At 42.6% G+C, this 13746-nt stretch overlaps 1 protein-coding gene across 5 annotated transcripts in view; it reads left to right on the top strand.

The window, feature by feature from the left end:
- FBXO34 (F-box protein 34) overlaps positions 1 to 13100 on the top strand; it is a 132376-nt gene extending 119276 nt beyond the window's left edge. For all 5 annotated transcript variants that reach the window (XM_082735068.1, XM_082735069.1, XM_082735067.1 and 2 more), the window contains one exon: positions 9861 to 13100. In XM_082735068.1, coding sequence (XP_082591194.1) covers positions 9871 to 12009 — 2139 coding nt within the window. In that variant the 5' untranslated portion in view covers positions 9861 to 9870 and the 3' untranslated portion in view covers positions 12010 to 13100. The remainder of the gene's footprint in view (positions 1 to 9860) is intronic.
- Positions 13101 to 13746: the final 646 nt, after the last annotated feature.

Genomic DNA, 13746 nt, shown 5'->3' with positions numbered 1-13746 from the left:
CCCAGGACCCTGGAATCATGACTTGATCCCAAAGCAGAGGCTTTAACCCACTGAGCCACCCAGGCGCCCCAGCTTTTACATTTTTAAAGAAACAGTGAATTTACTTACTGTATACTTTTATCCCCTCTAAAGGTATCATGGGAATGGTCTTTCAAGGACTGGTCTATTTTAATTCCTCTGGCCTTTTTAAGTAGGTTCCATGCCCAATGTCGGGCTTGAACTCAGGATCTTGAGATCAAGAGTTGCATGCCCTACTGACTGAGTCAGCCAGGCACCCCTCCTCTGGCCTTTTGTAAAGGAAGAGTGGCTCTTACTATTGTTTTTCTTTTCTTTTTTTTTTTTTTTAAAGGTTTTATTTGAGAGGGAGAGACAGAACATAGGTGTGTGGAGAGAGGGGCAGAAGGAGAAGGAAAGGGAGAGAATCTTAACCATACTCCGTGCTAAGCGTGGAACAGGACATGGGGCTTAACCTCAAGTGGGTTAAGACCTGAAATCATGACCTGAGCCAAACGTTTAATGGGCTGAGCCACCCAGGCACCCACCCCCATTACTAGTAAAAGTTGACTTCTTTTTAGAGTGCATTCCTGTACCTTTAATGAAGTGGAAAGAAACAGGAAATATCTTCTAACCTGTTTTGATAGGCAAAGCTATATACTAAGAGTGACAAGTTAGAAAACAGGCATCTGCTTTTGATTTTTAGGCTTCCTGTTAGCACTAAGCCTATTATTAGCAGTGGGAGAAATCTCATCCCTTCTCCTGTTCTGATCCCATATTGCCATTGTCATTGGTCAAGTCCACCGCCCCCAGACTAAAGTTAGTATGATTCTTTAAACTTTGGGATGTATCCAAGCACTTTTTTCTTCAAAGTTAAATTCTCTTCCACGGTTCCATTTTGGGATTGTATACTTTGTTTAAAGGCGAGAGTTTTTCTAGCTTTTTAAAACTGAAAACAGAAGTTAGAGTCTAAAAAGGGGGTGCCTGGGTGGCTCAGTCGGTTAAGTGGCTCAGGTCATGATCCCAGGGTCCTAGGGTTGAGCCCCACATCGGGCTCCCTGCTCAGTGGGGAGCCTGCTTCTCTCTCTCCCTCTGCTCCTCTGCCTACTTGTGCTCACTCTCTCTGTCAAATCAATCAATCAATCTATAAAAAAAAAAAAAAGAGTTTAAAGGAATACTGGAATTATTTGAAAACAATTTTGGCCTTCAGTGGAGGAAAGTTGTTCAAGTTTTAATTGATTCGTTGTTATATCTCACCTTATTCCTGGAAAGGATTAAGGTGACAGGTCCATACAAAGACTTTCTCCTTCACAGCCATGCTTTGTGAAGGAGTTGCTAAGGTTCACTTTATCACCTTTGAGTCACAACTTCACCATGAACTTCTGGCTCTGCCCTACTCACCCACTGTAGTTCGTACAGGGGGACACCAGAAATCCCCTTCAGTTTTTCTTGGCCAGACCTGTGTCAGTCTGTCTACTAGATACCTGTCTTGCGGACAGCACTTTTTTTTTTTTTTTTAAGATTTTATTTATTTATTTGACAGAGAGAGATCACAAGTAGGCAGAGAGGCAGGCAGAGAGAGAGGGGGAAGCAGGCTCCCTGCTGAGCAGAGAGCCCGATGTGGGGCTCGATCCCAAGACTTTGGGATCATGACCTGAGCCGAAAGCAGAGGCTTTAACCCACTGAGCCACCCAGGCGCCCCACAGACAACACTTTTTAAAACCAAACTTACCAAGGGCGCCTGAGTGGCTCAGTGGGTTAAGCCTCTGCCTTTGGCTCAGGTCATGATCTGAGGGTCCTGGGATTGAGCCCCATGTTGGGCTCTCTGCTCGGTGGGGAGCCTGCTTCTTCCTCTCTCTCTGCCTGCTTCTCTGCCTGCTTATCAAATAAATAAATAAAATCTTTAAACAAACCCAAACAAAAACAACCAAACTTCCCTCTCTTTCCCTGCTCCAAAATGCTTAGCCACCTTTTTCACTATCTCAGTAAAAGGTGCCACTCTTCATCCAGTTGCTGAAACTGTAAGCTGAGGACCCATCCTTGATACCTCTCCCTCAACCTCCACTTAAAACCAGCAGCTAAAGTTCCTGTCTGTTGTTGCTTATTAATCCATTTACTTGTTGTCTCTCTGCTCACAGCACCTTAGCTGGACTGACTCTTCCTCACTTACCTCAGTTTCCTAAAAGCCTCATCTACTTTTGAACCTCTTAGGACTTTGTGTATCCTCTTTTAGGGCTCAGCTTAGAAAATCAGGGATTCTCTGACCTATTTATTTCTGTACCCTCAAGACTAAGCTTGGTATTGGTGGTTCCATCTCGTCCCTTCCTATGCCCCTTCCATCTGGGTGTTGGCCTCCCCACCCCCATACATGGGCTCTCCCAGCACCCGTACTCTCTTCATAAACACACATCACATTCTACTATAATTGCTTATTGACTTTCCTGTCGTCTTAAGGGCAGTGATTATGTCTTACTTACAAATTGCACAAGTAATATCCAGCCCAGAGTGTTCAGTAAATTCCTTATAATGAATAGATAGTCAGAAATGGGTGGTGGTTAGTATGGAAACAATGTTGAAGCTGTTATGTTAGTTTTATTGTTCTGGTTGCTTTAAAATTTGCATCTTAGGTGCTATGGTTGGCCTTCATCTACTACTGGGTCCTATAGTGGTTCTGTGCATAAGCTCCCAAAGTGTGAAGTATGGTAGGGCAAAGTGGGAGTGAAGCTGATAGGTGGGCTGGGTAGGTTCCACTTCTCATTCCATCAGTAAAGAGGTTAGGCTTTCTTATAAGTAGCAATCATGTAGCAGAGATAGGATGGCTGCTTAAACCAGGGCACTTGTGCCATAAATGAAGAAGAGGTAGCATTTTATTTATTTATCTATCTATCTATTTATTTATTTTGGGGGGCTGTAACTTTTTAAAAATGAACATATAATGTGTTATTTGTTTCAGGGGTACAGGTCTGTGATTCATCAGTCTTACACAATTCACAGCACTCACCATAGCACATACCCTCCCCAGGGTCCATAATCCAACCACCCCATCCTTCCTATCCCCCTCCCCTCCAGCAATCCTCAGTTTGTTTCCTGAGATTGAGTCTCTTACGGCTTGTCTCCCTCTCTGGTTTTGTCTTGTTTCATTTTTCCCTCCCTTCCCCCATGATCCTCTGTCTTGTTTCTCAAATTCTTCATTTCAGTGAAATCACATGATAGTTTTCTTCTCTTCAGTTGACCTATTTCGCTTAGCATTATATCCTCTAATTCCACTGATGTCGTTGGAAATGGCAGGATTTCATTTTTTGATGGCTATATAATATTCCACTGTATATATATACCACATCTTCTTTATATATTCATCTGTTGATGGACATCTAGGCTCTTTCCATAGTTTGGCTATTGTGGACACTGCTGCTATAAACATTGGGGTGCAGGTGCCCCTTTGGATCACTACCTTTGTATCTTTGGGGTAAATACCCAGTAGTATAATTGCTGGGTCATAGGTTCGCTCTATTCTCAACTTTTTGAGGTACTGCCATACTGTTTCCCAGATTGGCTATACCAGCTTGCATTCCCACCAGTATAGGAGGGTTCCACTTTCTTTGCATCCTCGCCAACGTCTGTCATTTCCTGACTTGTTAATTTTAGCCATTGTAACTTTATCATGTGTCTGTTGGCCATTTGAATGTCTTCTTTGCTGAAATGTCTGTTTATGTCTTCTGCCTATTTCTTGATCATATTATTTGTTCTTTGGGTGTAAGTTCTTCATAGATTTTGGATACGAGCCCTTTATCTTATTTGTCATTTGCAAATATCTTCTCCCATTCTGTTGGTTGTCTTTTGGTTTTGTTGACTGTTTCTTTGCTGTGCAAAAGCTTTTGATCTTGATGAAGTCCCAGTAGTTCATTTTTGCCCTTGCTTCCCTTACCTTTGGTGATGTTTCTAGGAGGAAGTTGCTGCAGCTGAGGTCGAAGAGGTTGCTGCCTCTTGTTGGTTGTTCCATCAAAATCCTTGAGGATTCCTGTCTTACATGTAGGTCTTTCATTCGTTTGAGTCTTTTTGTGTGTGTGGTGTAAGGAATTGGTCCAGTTTCATTCTTTTGCATGTGGCTGTCCCCAATTTTCCCAACACCATTTGTTGAAGAGACTTCTTTTTTCCATTGGGTATTCTTTTCCTGCTTTGCCAAGATTAGTTGATCATAGAGTTGAGGGTCCATTTCTAGGCTCTCTATTCTGTTCCATTGATTTTTGTGTCAGTTTTTGTGCCGGTACCGTACTGTCTTGATGATGACAGCTTTGTAATAGAGCTTGACGTCTGGAATTGTGATGCCACCAGATTTGTTTTTCTTTTTCAACATCATTCTGGCTATTTGGGGTCTTTTCTGGCTCCATACAAATGTTAGGATTATTTGTTCCATTTCTTTGAAAAAAGTTGATGGTATTTGGATAGAGATTGCATTAAATGTGTAGATCACTGTAGGTGGCATAGGCATTTTCACAGTATTTGTTCTTACAATCCATTATTATGGAACATTTTCCCATTTTTGTGTCTTCCTCAATTTCTTTCATGGGGGTTCTGTAGTTTTCTGAGTACATATTCTTTGCCTCTTTGGTTAGATTTTTTCCTAGGTGTCAGTTTTGGGTGCAATTGTAAATGAGATTGACTCTTTGATTTCTCTTTTCTTCTGTCTTGTTGTTGCTGTATAGAAATGTAACTGATTTCTGTGCATTGATTTTATATCCTGACACTTTACTGAATTCCTGTATGAGTTCCAGCAGTTTGGAGTGGAACCTTTTGGGTTTTCCACATAAAGTATAATATCATCTGCAAAGAGTGAGAGTTTACTTCTTTGCCGATTCAGATACCTTTTATTTCTTTTTGTTGTCTGATTTCTGAGGCTAGGACTTCTAGTATTCTGTTGAATAGCAGTGGTCATAGTGGACAGCTCTACCATGTTCCTGACTTTAGAGGAAAAGCTCTCAGTTTTTCCCCATTGAGACTGATATTTGCTATAGGCTTTTCCCATATGGCTTTTATGATATTGAGGTATGTTCCATCTTTCCATCTCTTTGAAAAGTTTTGATCAAGAAAGGATGCTGTATACTGTCAAATGTTTTTTCTGCATCTATTGAAAGGATTGTATGGTTCTTGTTCTTTCTTGTATTAATGTATTGTATCATATTGATTGACTTGCAGATATTGAACCAACCTTTTAGCCCAGGAATAAATCCCACTTGGTCATGGTGAATCATCCTTTTTAATGTACTGTTGGATGCTGTTGGCTAGTATTTTGGTGAGAATTTTTGCATCCATCTCCATCAGAGTTATTGGTCTATAATTCTCCTTTTTGATCGGGTCTCTGTTTTTGTGATCAAGGTAATGCTGGCCTCATAAAATGAGTTTGGAAGTTTTCCTTCCATTTCTATTTCTTGGAATAGTTTCAGGAGAATAGGTATTAATTATTCTTTAAATGTTTGGTAGAATTCCCCTGGGAAGCCGTCTGGCCCTGGGCTCTTGTCGGTTGGGAGATTTTAATTACTGTTTCAATTTCCTTACTGGCTACGGGTCTTTTCAGGCTTTCTATTTCTTCCAGGTTCAGTTTTGATAGTTTATACATCTCTAGGAATGCATCCATTTCTTCCAATTTGTCTAATTTGCTGGCGTATAGTTGTTCCTAATATATGTTCTTGTAATTGTTTGTATTCTTTGATGTTGGTTGTGATTGCTCCTCTTTCATTCATGATTTTATTAATTTTGGTCTTTTTTCTTTTTGATAAGTCTGACCAGGCAGTTAACAGTTTTATTAATTCTTTCAAAGAACGAGCTCCTAGTTTCATTGATCTGTTCTACTGTTCTTTTGGTTTCTCTTTTATTGATTTCTGCTCTGATCTTTGTTTTTTCTCTTCTCCTGCTAAGTTTAGGCTTTATTTGCTGTTCTTTCTCCAGCTCCTTTAGATGTAGGGTTGGGTTGTATATTTGAGAACTTTCTTGTTTCTTGAGAAAGGAGGGGGATCATTTTAGTGACTTAGTGATTTGATATGGTTCGGGGTGGGGAGGATCTTTAATTGACCCAACTTTCTGGCTTGATTCTAGGTACTTGATGCTTTCATTAACTAGTTGTGTTGATTTTTGAGATTGTTTCTGACATCCAGCAATGTCTGTGAGGCAGGCAATAGGATATGAAGTTTGGGGTAGCACACCACTGGCGAGTCGTCAGTATGAACTACAAGACACACTTACATATGTAGCCTGAGTAATAATGGTCTAGAAAAAGAAGGAGCTCTGCGGAACATGGATGTTTAAGGCTGGGGAAGAAGAAAAGAGAGCTGGGAAAAATCAGTGTCAAACTGAAGAGTTGGTGTTAAAGAGGAAATTTGGCAATAAAAAGGCCATTGTTTTTGTGTGTGTGTGTGTGTGTGTGTTTTAAGGAAAACATAAGTAAGAAAATGGGCTTATCTTTTTTTTTTTTTAAAGATTTTATTTATTTATTTGACAGAGAGAGACACAGCAAGAGAGGGAACACAAGCAGGGGGAGTGGGAGAGGGAGAAGCAGGCTTCCCGCAGAGCAGGGAGCCTGATGTGGGGTTCTATCCCAGGACCCTGAGATCATGACCTGAGCCAAAGGCAGACGCTTAATGACTGAGCCCCCCAGGTGCCCTGTAAATAGTTTGTCTTTAACCAGCTGTTAGCATAGATGTTTTGGTACATGTTACCTGCAGGGCTTTCTGTTGGACAGTTCTTCCTCAGCCAGGAACTCCAGAACTCCACTGACACTTCTTCCACATCCAGAACTCCACTGACAGTCTTACAGCAGATCTAACAATGACCTTTAATCCTTGCCAAGTTAAATTTAATAAAACCAGATGGCAGAAATTCTGGATCCAATCCCAGAAGTTCTGAATCATTGAGCCCAGGGATCTTAATTTTTTATAAGGATATTTCTGATTGTCTAAGGAACATTCATGTGTGTAGGTAGGTGCTAGAGCCCTTCATTTTGTTTAATTGCAAGAGAGCAGGACTTTATTATGGTGAACTTTAAAGTACAATTGTGATGGAGAGATTGGCAACCATGGAAACCTGGCTGGAGCTTTCCATAGCACTGGTCTGTGTTTGTGGGGGTGAGGTGGGGGTGGGCACAGCGCCACCATCTGGTGTAATATGTTAGAGATGGAAATCAACTATCTTACAGGTTTTGTGGCAGATGCCCCTGGTGCCCTGCAACAGACTCTCCTGGTCTACACTGATTTCAACCCAGACTCAGATTTCCAGTTTCTCACTTCACTCTAAGTCTCGCCAACACTTTTCTGTTTTCTGCTTCAGGACCTTCAAGCCCAGCAAAAGAAGGAGGGAGGCTGATATTCTGTGCAGCCTTTAAGTACGGGACAAGAGCCCATACCTAATTGTTGTGCTTCCTTCAGGGGTTCCACAGACTTGTTCCCCATGCCCCAGCAGTCACCCTGTTTGTATCCAATGACCTCACTGGCTTTTCTCCTTCCCAGTTCTCACGTCTATTCCCTGGGATCATCTCCTATTTTAATACTGCTAAAACCCTGTCCACTAGCAATGTGTCAGTTGAGCTGACTTCACAGGTTAATGAATTCAAACAAAGCCTTCCATAATTACATTAGTTTCTTCTTAATGTCCCTGCCTATCAATAATAGCACCTAAAATAATGTGTGGGGGAAGAAGGCGAAGAGAACATACTGTGCAGTGCAGAACGGCACACACATTGCTGAAGTTTAAATTTATTCACAGACACTCTGTAATGAGATCATTTTGTGAGAATTTATTGGATTTTTCAACAACCTCCATTTCTTTTTTCACTTAGAGAAGAGTTGAAGGGAATATGAAAAACCAGAAAATCATTTACACAGAAAGTTAACACTAGATGTCTCTTTTTATTAATTAATCTGCTTTTTAAATATGTATTCATCTTGTTCTTGAATTCTCAGTGGGTCTTTTTGTAAAACATAAATATACAAATGATAGAAAACTAATAAAAATGCTATACTGCAGGAAAGGGGGGACATCACAGATTTAGGATAGAAATTGGGAAAAGTTATCAACAAACCAGTCTAGTCTATTTCAGGGATATCTATGAAAAGATTCTTTGTCTTGAATGCAAGATTTTTCTTCACTTCGCTAGAAGATATTCAGATTCTTGTTTCTTCTTATAGCTGAGCCCAAACTGAAGAAATTAAGAGTTGAAAGGTGAAGAAACTTGTCCTGGATGATCACTTTCATCCTTGACAACTAGAATTAATATCTGAAAGCAATTATCATAGAGGCTGACATGTTACAGGCACTCACTAAATGTTATAAGGTGAACAATAGAGGAATATGACAAGTTGCCGAATTTGTGTGTCCTAGACTGGTGTCTCCACAGGTGAGAGTAGGGAAACTCCATATGCTTAGACTTGAGGGGGCTCTTGCTGCCAACCTTTGATTGTTGATGTTTATTTTATAGGTTTATTTTGTAGGAGGCCAGGCATCCCTACAAAACACTTTTTCTCAATTCTGGTAACATGAGATCATTAGTTATTTTAGTATTCTAACCCCTCTGTCAACATTTCAAGTCAGACCCAGAGAGGAAGTGACTTATCCAAAGTAAACTCACCAAGTCTAGCTAATTAATGGTACAGCAAGGACTAAAACACACATGTATGTGTGTAATCACATGTAATCATCTTTCTAATTTATAAGATGGCTCCCATCTCTTCCAGCTTTGGTCAGGGAGTAAAATGGCATTTGAACTAGTTCAAAATGGCTTTTAGACTTAATCAGGATTATGGGTTCTATATTTAAGGCATTTGGAGGAAATTTGATAGTTGAGCTTATATAAATAGATGATTTAGAAAATCAAAACTAGAGGCAATCAGGGACGCCTGGGTGGCTCAGTGGGTTAAAGCCTCTGCCTTCGCCTCAGGTCATGATCCCAGGGTCCTGGGATGGAGCCCCGCAGTGGGCTCCCTGCTCAGTGGGGAGCCTGCTTCTCCTCTCCCTCTGCCTGTTCTGCCTGCTGCTTCTCCTGCTTGTGCTCTCTCTCTCTTTCTGACAAATAAAATCTTAAAAAAAAAAAAAAAAAAGACTAGACACGCCTGGGTGGCTCAGCTGTTGTAGTATCCAACTCTGAATATCAGCTCAGGCCATGATCTTAGGGTTGTGAAATCACATCTTGTGTTGGGCTCCCTGCTCAGTGAGATTTGGCTTGAAATTCTCTCTCCCCCCTCTCTCTGCCCATCTCCCTGCTTACGCATGTGCATTGCACTTTCTTGCTCTGTAGCTCTCTCAAATAAATAAAATCTTAAAAAAAAAATCAGGACTGGTAGATGGGCAAAGTACATAAACAGGTGAAAAATTATAAACATCTAAAATAGTCAATAGTAAGAGAAAAGCTTAGAAAACAGCACAATATTTTGACAGACTGCAGCCAATAAAATGCTAGCTGTGATGACTAAGAAATAGTGTCCGTCCACTAGGGATTCTGGCCAGTTCTTTTAATCTTTTCCTTCTATACTGTACCTTGTATTTGGAAGCTATCAGTAAGTTATTTATTTTTTTTTAACATTTAAAGGACCAATTTTATGTAAGAATGTTAACTAATGTCAGTTTCTGAAATTCACTGTCTATTCAGCCTCAAATTTACCAATTTATTTTCTGGCCTGTACACCACAAAAAGTGGTTTGCTCTTGTTATTCTTGATCTGTATATTAAAAACAGGCTGAAATGAGAGTTGGTATGGTAAAGATTTAATGACCTGACAAAATGTTTCTATTACTCGCTAGAACTCTCCGAGATTCCATGTTAAAAAAAAACTTTTCTAAGAACAAAGGTACTATTTTAATCAAATACGTATTTCTTTCCTGTAGAGCCTCTGTTATGCACCTAAAGCCATACTGGAAACTCCAGAAGAAAGTGCGACCTCCGGAAATCAGCAAGGAAACTCTGAGAACTCCTATGAGCCACGAAGAAGCTATAAATGATGAAAAATGCAAAGCTAGCTACATGAAACCAAGTGTCTTCCCTTCACCCTCTCTTGGTAAAACATCATCTCGAAAGCCTTTTGGGATTCTTTCTCCAAATGTTCTGTGCAGCATGAGTGGGAAGAGTCCTGTAGAGAGCAGCTTGAACGTTAAAACCAAGAAGAATGCACCATCTGCGACAATCCATCAGGGTGAAGACGGGGAAGGGCCGCTTGATATCTGGGCTGTTGTGAAACCGGGAAATACCAAGGAGAAAATTGCATTCTTTGCAGCCCACCAGTGTAGCAATAGGATAGGATCTATGAAAATAAAAAGCTCTTGGGATATTGATGGGAGAGCTACTAAAAGAAGGAAAAAATCAGGGGATCTTAAAAAAGCCAAAATACAGTTAGAAAGGATGAGGGAAGTGAACAGCAAGTGCTACCAGCCCGAGCCCTTTGCGTGCGGCATTGAGCACTGTTCTGTGCATTATGTCAGTGACAGTGGCGATGGCATCTATGCCGGGAGGCCTCTGTCAGTCATCCAGATGGTCGCCTTCCTTGAGCAGAGAGCCAGTGCCCTGCTAGCTACTTGTACGAAAAACTGCACCAGCGCGCCTGCTGTGCTGAGGCTTCCCGGGCCGCCCAGAGGCGTGCTCCCAGCCTCCGAGCCCTTTCCTGCTCCAGGAGCTTGTGAGGAATCCACGGAAAGAGGAAGTCCTGAGGTCGGCGAGCCGCAAAGTGAGCCAGTCCGTGTGCTTGACATGGTAGCCCGGCTGGAGTCCGAGTGCCTGAAGCGGCAGAGCCAGCGCGAGCCTGGGAGCCTCTCGAGGAATAACAGCTTCCGTCGAAATGTGGGCCGGGTGTTGCTGGCGAATGGCACTCCGGCTGATGGAGGCAAAGCTAGCAAAGGCGCCTTGGAGGCACCAGACACTCAGGTGAATCCTGTGGGGTCTGTAGCTGTGGACTGTGGCCCCTCACGAGCGGACCGTTGTTCTCCCGAGGGGAATGAGGCATGGGACAGTGCTCCCCGGGGCTGTCCCCCGCTGCCAGCAAGTGTGAATTTCCTCACAGACAGTACAAAGTTTGAGCCAGATCAGCACAGTGCTATGAAGAACGGCAGTCGGTATGATGTGGAAATGACAGAGGAACTTGCCGGGTCACCTTTTCCTCCTCACACCTGCTCTCAGGCCACGGAGTCGCGCACGGATGCTGTTGATTGTATGAGCGGAGAGCTCGTGCCGCTTCCGAGCCAGGATCCCGAGCAGAGAAGGAAGGAATCTTTGTGCATTAGTATCACTGTGTCCAAGGTAGAGCAGGGCCAGCCTTCTAGTTTAAAGCCCTGTGAAGACCCACTTCCAGGGATGTTGTTTTTTTTGCCACCTGGTCAGCACCAGTCAGACTGCTCCCAGTTAAGTGAAGGCACAAGGGAGTCTCCTGAGGCCGGCCGGCTTCGAGATGCTGCGGAGGGCGACAGCGCCTCTGAGGACAAAAGCGTTTCCGCTGATGCATTTGTCCTGCCAGCCTCTCCTGTGGAAAGTACGTTACCGGTGCTTGAGACGTCCAGTTGGAAGAAGCAAGTGTCTCATGACTTTCTGGAGACCAGGTTTAAAATCCAGCAGCTTTTGGAGCCTCAGCAGTACATGGCATTTCTGCCCCACCACCTCATGGTGAAAATCTTCAGGTTACTTCCCACCAAGAGCTTAGTGGCTCTCAAGTGTACCTGCTGCTATTTCAAGTTTATCATCGAATACTACAACATCAGGCCGGCAGATTCCCGCTGGGTGCGAGATCCTCGATACAGAGAGGACCCTTGCAAGCAGTGCAAGAAGAAATACGTGAAGGGGGACGTGTCCCTGTGCCGGTGGCATCCCAAGCCCTATTGCCAGGCATTGCCCTATGGGCCAGGGTACTGGATGTGCTGCCACCGGTCTCAGAAGGGCTTCCCCGGCTGTAAACTGGGGCTTCACGACAATCACTGGGTCCCTGCTTGCCACAGCTTTAATCGGGCAATCCATAAGAAAGCGAAGGGGACCGAAGCTGAAGAGGAGTACTGAAGTCTGGAGAGGGGACAAAGGATAGATTTTTAAAATGGCGGAACACCACCTAGATCTACCATTCAAGTGAATGTTGCCTCTCAAAGCCCTCACTCCAGGAGAATCTGTACTTCCTCCAGCAGGACGGCCATTGATTGCTCAGGCATTTTTTTAAACTCTTGCTTTATGAGCTCTACAAGGAACTGATCTCATTGTTTTAGAGTGGCACCTCCCTTTGGTCCAGGGTGGGATCCCACAATTTGATTCACTTGCCTGTGAATATGCCTGTTCTCCCAAATCAAATCCACCCCCAAAGGACGAAGACTTGCTACCATCAAGGACATTCAGAAGAGTTCATTGCAGACTATGCAGGCAGTCCCCCGAAAGGGGTTCCAGAAATGTTTTAAGCACTGGCACCATATTTGAAATAAGCAAATAGCGTCCTATGGAAATAAGAGCAGCACTCTTGGATGAAAAGTATGCTTACAAAGGAAAAGTCAGGCACCTTACCTTAGCCCTTGTATGCTTGATCTGTGAGATTGAAGTTTGTGGTTGGAGATGGATTTCATGCCCTGTGGTGTTTACAGTGTATATAATGGTTGTGTTTTCATAGGGCTATGAAAGTGCACATTAAACCCGAGCGCCTTTACCTTAGATGAGTGCTTTTGGCCCCTCTGTAAATAACACTATTAAATCCAGTTGTATATAGTGGACAGCAGACTGAACATAATCCCCACAATGCAGCTAGGATAGTGTTGCGGCTACAGTTGTGTGGTTTTTTTTTTTTTAATTGTCTCGTCTTAAATTTGTACATCCTGTATAAAATATGAATGTTTCCCAAATAAACTATGAATGTTTCCTGTATAATATATGAATGTTTCTGAGAAGAAACTCTAAAATAGTTAAGAGGTTAACCTGTTGAAGATACCAAATAATGGTTTAACTGGACAACCTTATAATTAGCATAGAGAACAATCCTGTTATATTTTAGTGATCCATCAAGAATGAGAAGATATTATATAGTCAGATTATAACATTCTTGTCTACTTTACTCTTTGTCTGGTTACAAATTTTTTTTTTTTAACTTCAATAAAAACGCATCTTAAATGGAACCGGAGTTGATTTTTTTTTCCCTCCTTTTTTGAGGTAATTAATAATGGAGAATTATGTTGTGAATTGAATCGTAAGAATTAAAAAATTTTTTGAGTTGTTAGGGGATGGGGGAGAGAAAATTGTTTTTCTGCTGTGGAAAAAAGACCATCTTAACGTTATGAGCTTACATTTTGAATTTGTTGTCTTCCCAGGACCTGCTGCATCTCCTGATGGAGGATGTTCTCACAGCTTGTCTAGGCATGACTAGTTAATCATTAAGAAGTAATTGAGGATATGACCACCTAAATCTGTGGTCATGTAATGCTGGGTGGGAATGGAAGGTATTGGGCCCCAGAAGGCTCCTGAGAAGGACCTAAAAACTAGGTCAGTTTGAAATCTGGTACCCATCAGAACCCATCAGGTTCCCGCTGGGGAGAAGCATGATGAATGTTCCAGGGGGGAGCTGAGGGGGAAGTGGTGAGTGCAGGCTGTCATGGCCCCGAAGGACAGTTAAAGGTTGAGTATGCTCTGGCTAGGTCAGCCAAGCAGAGTGGGACAGAATGGTGCCAGGTGGAGCAAGGGTCACCTGTGGCGGAGGTGTTGGGTGGCCACGGAGCGGCTTCCACGCTGGAATCCGCCTTGGGCTCTTCTGCCGCTTCTGCCCCT

The sequence above is a fragment of the Mustela nivalis genome (assembly GCF_964662115.1).
Source record: "Mustela nivalis genome assembly, chromosome: 6".
Taxonomy (NCBI): Eukaryota; Metazoa; Chordata; class Mammalia; order Carnivora; family Mustelidae; genus Mustela; species Mustela nivalis.
The sequence above is the reverse complement of the archived record's forward strand: the minus strand, read 5'-3'. Positions and strand labels throughout refer to the sequence as shown.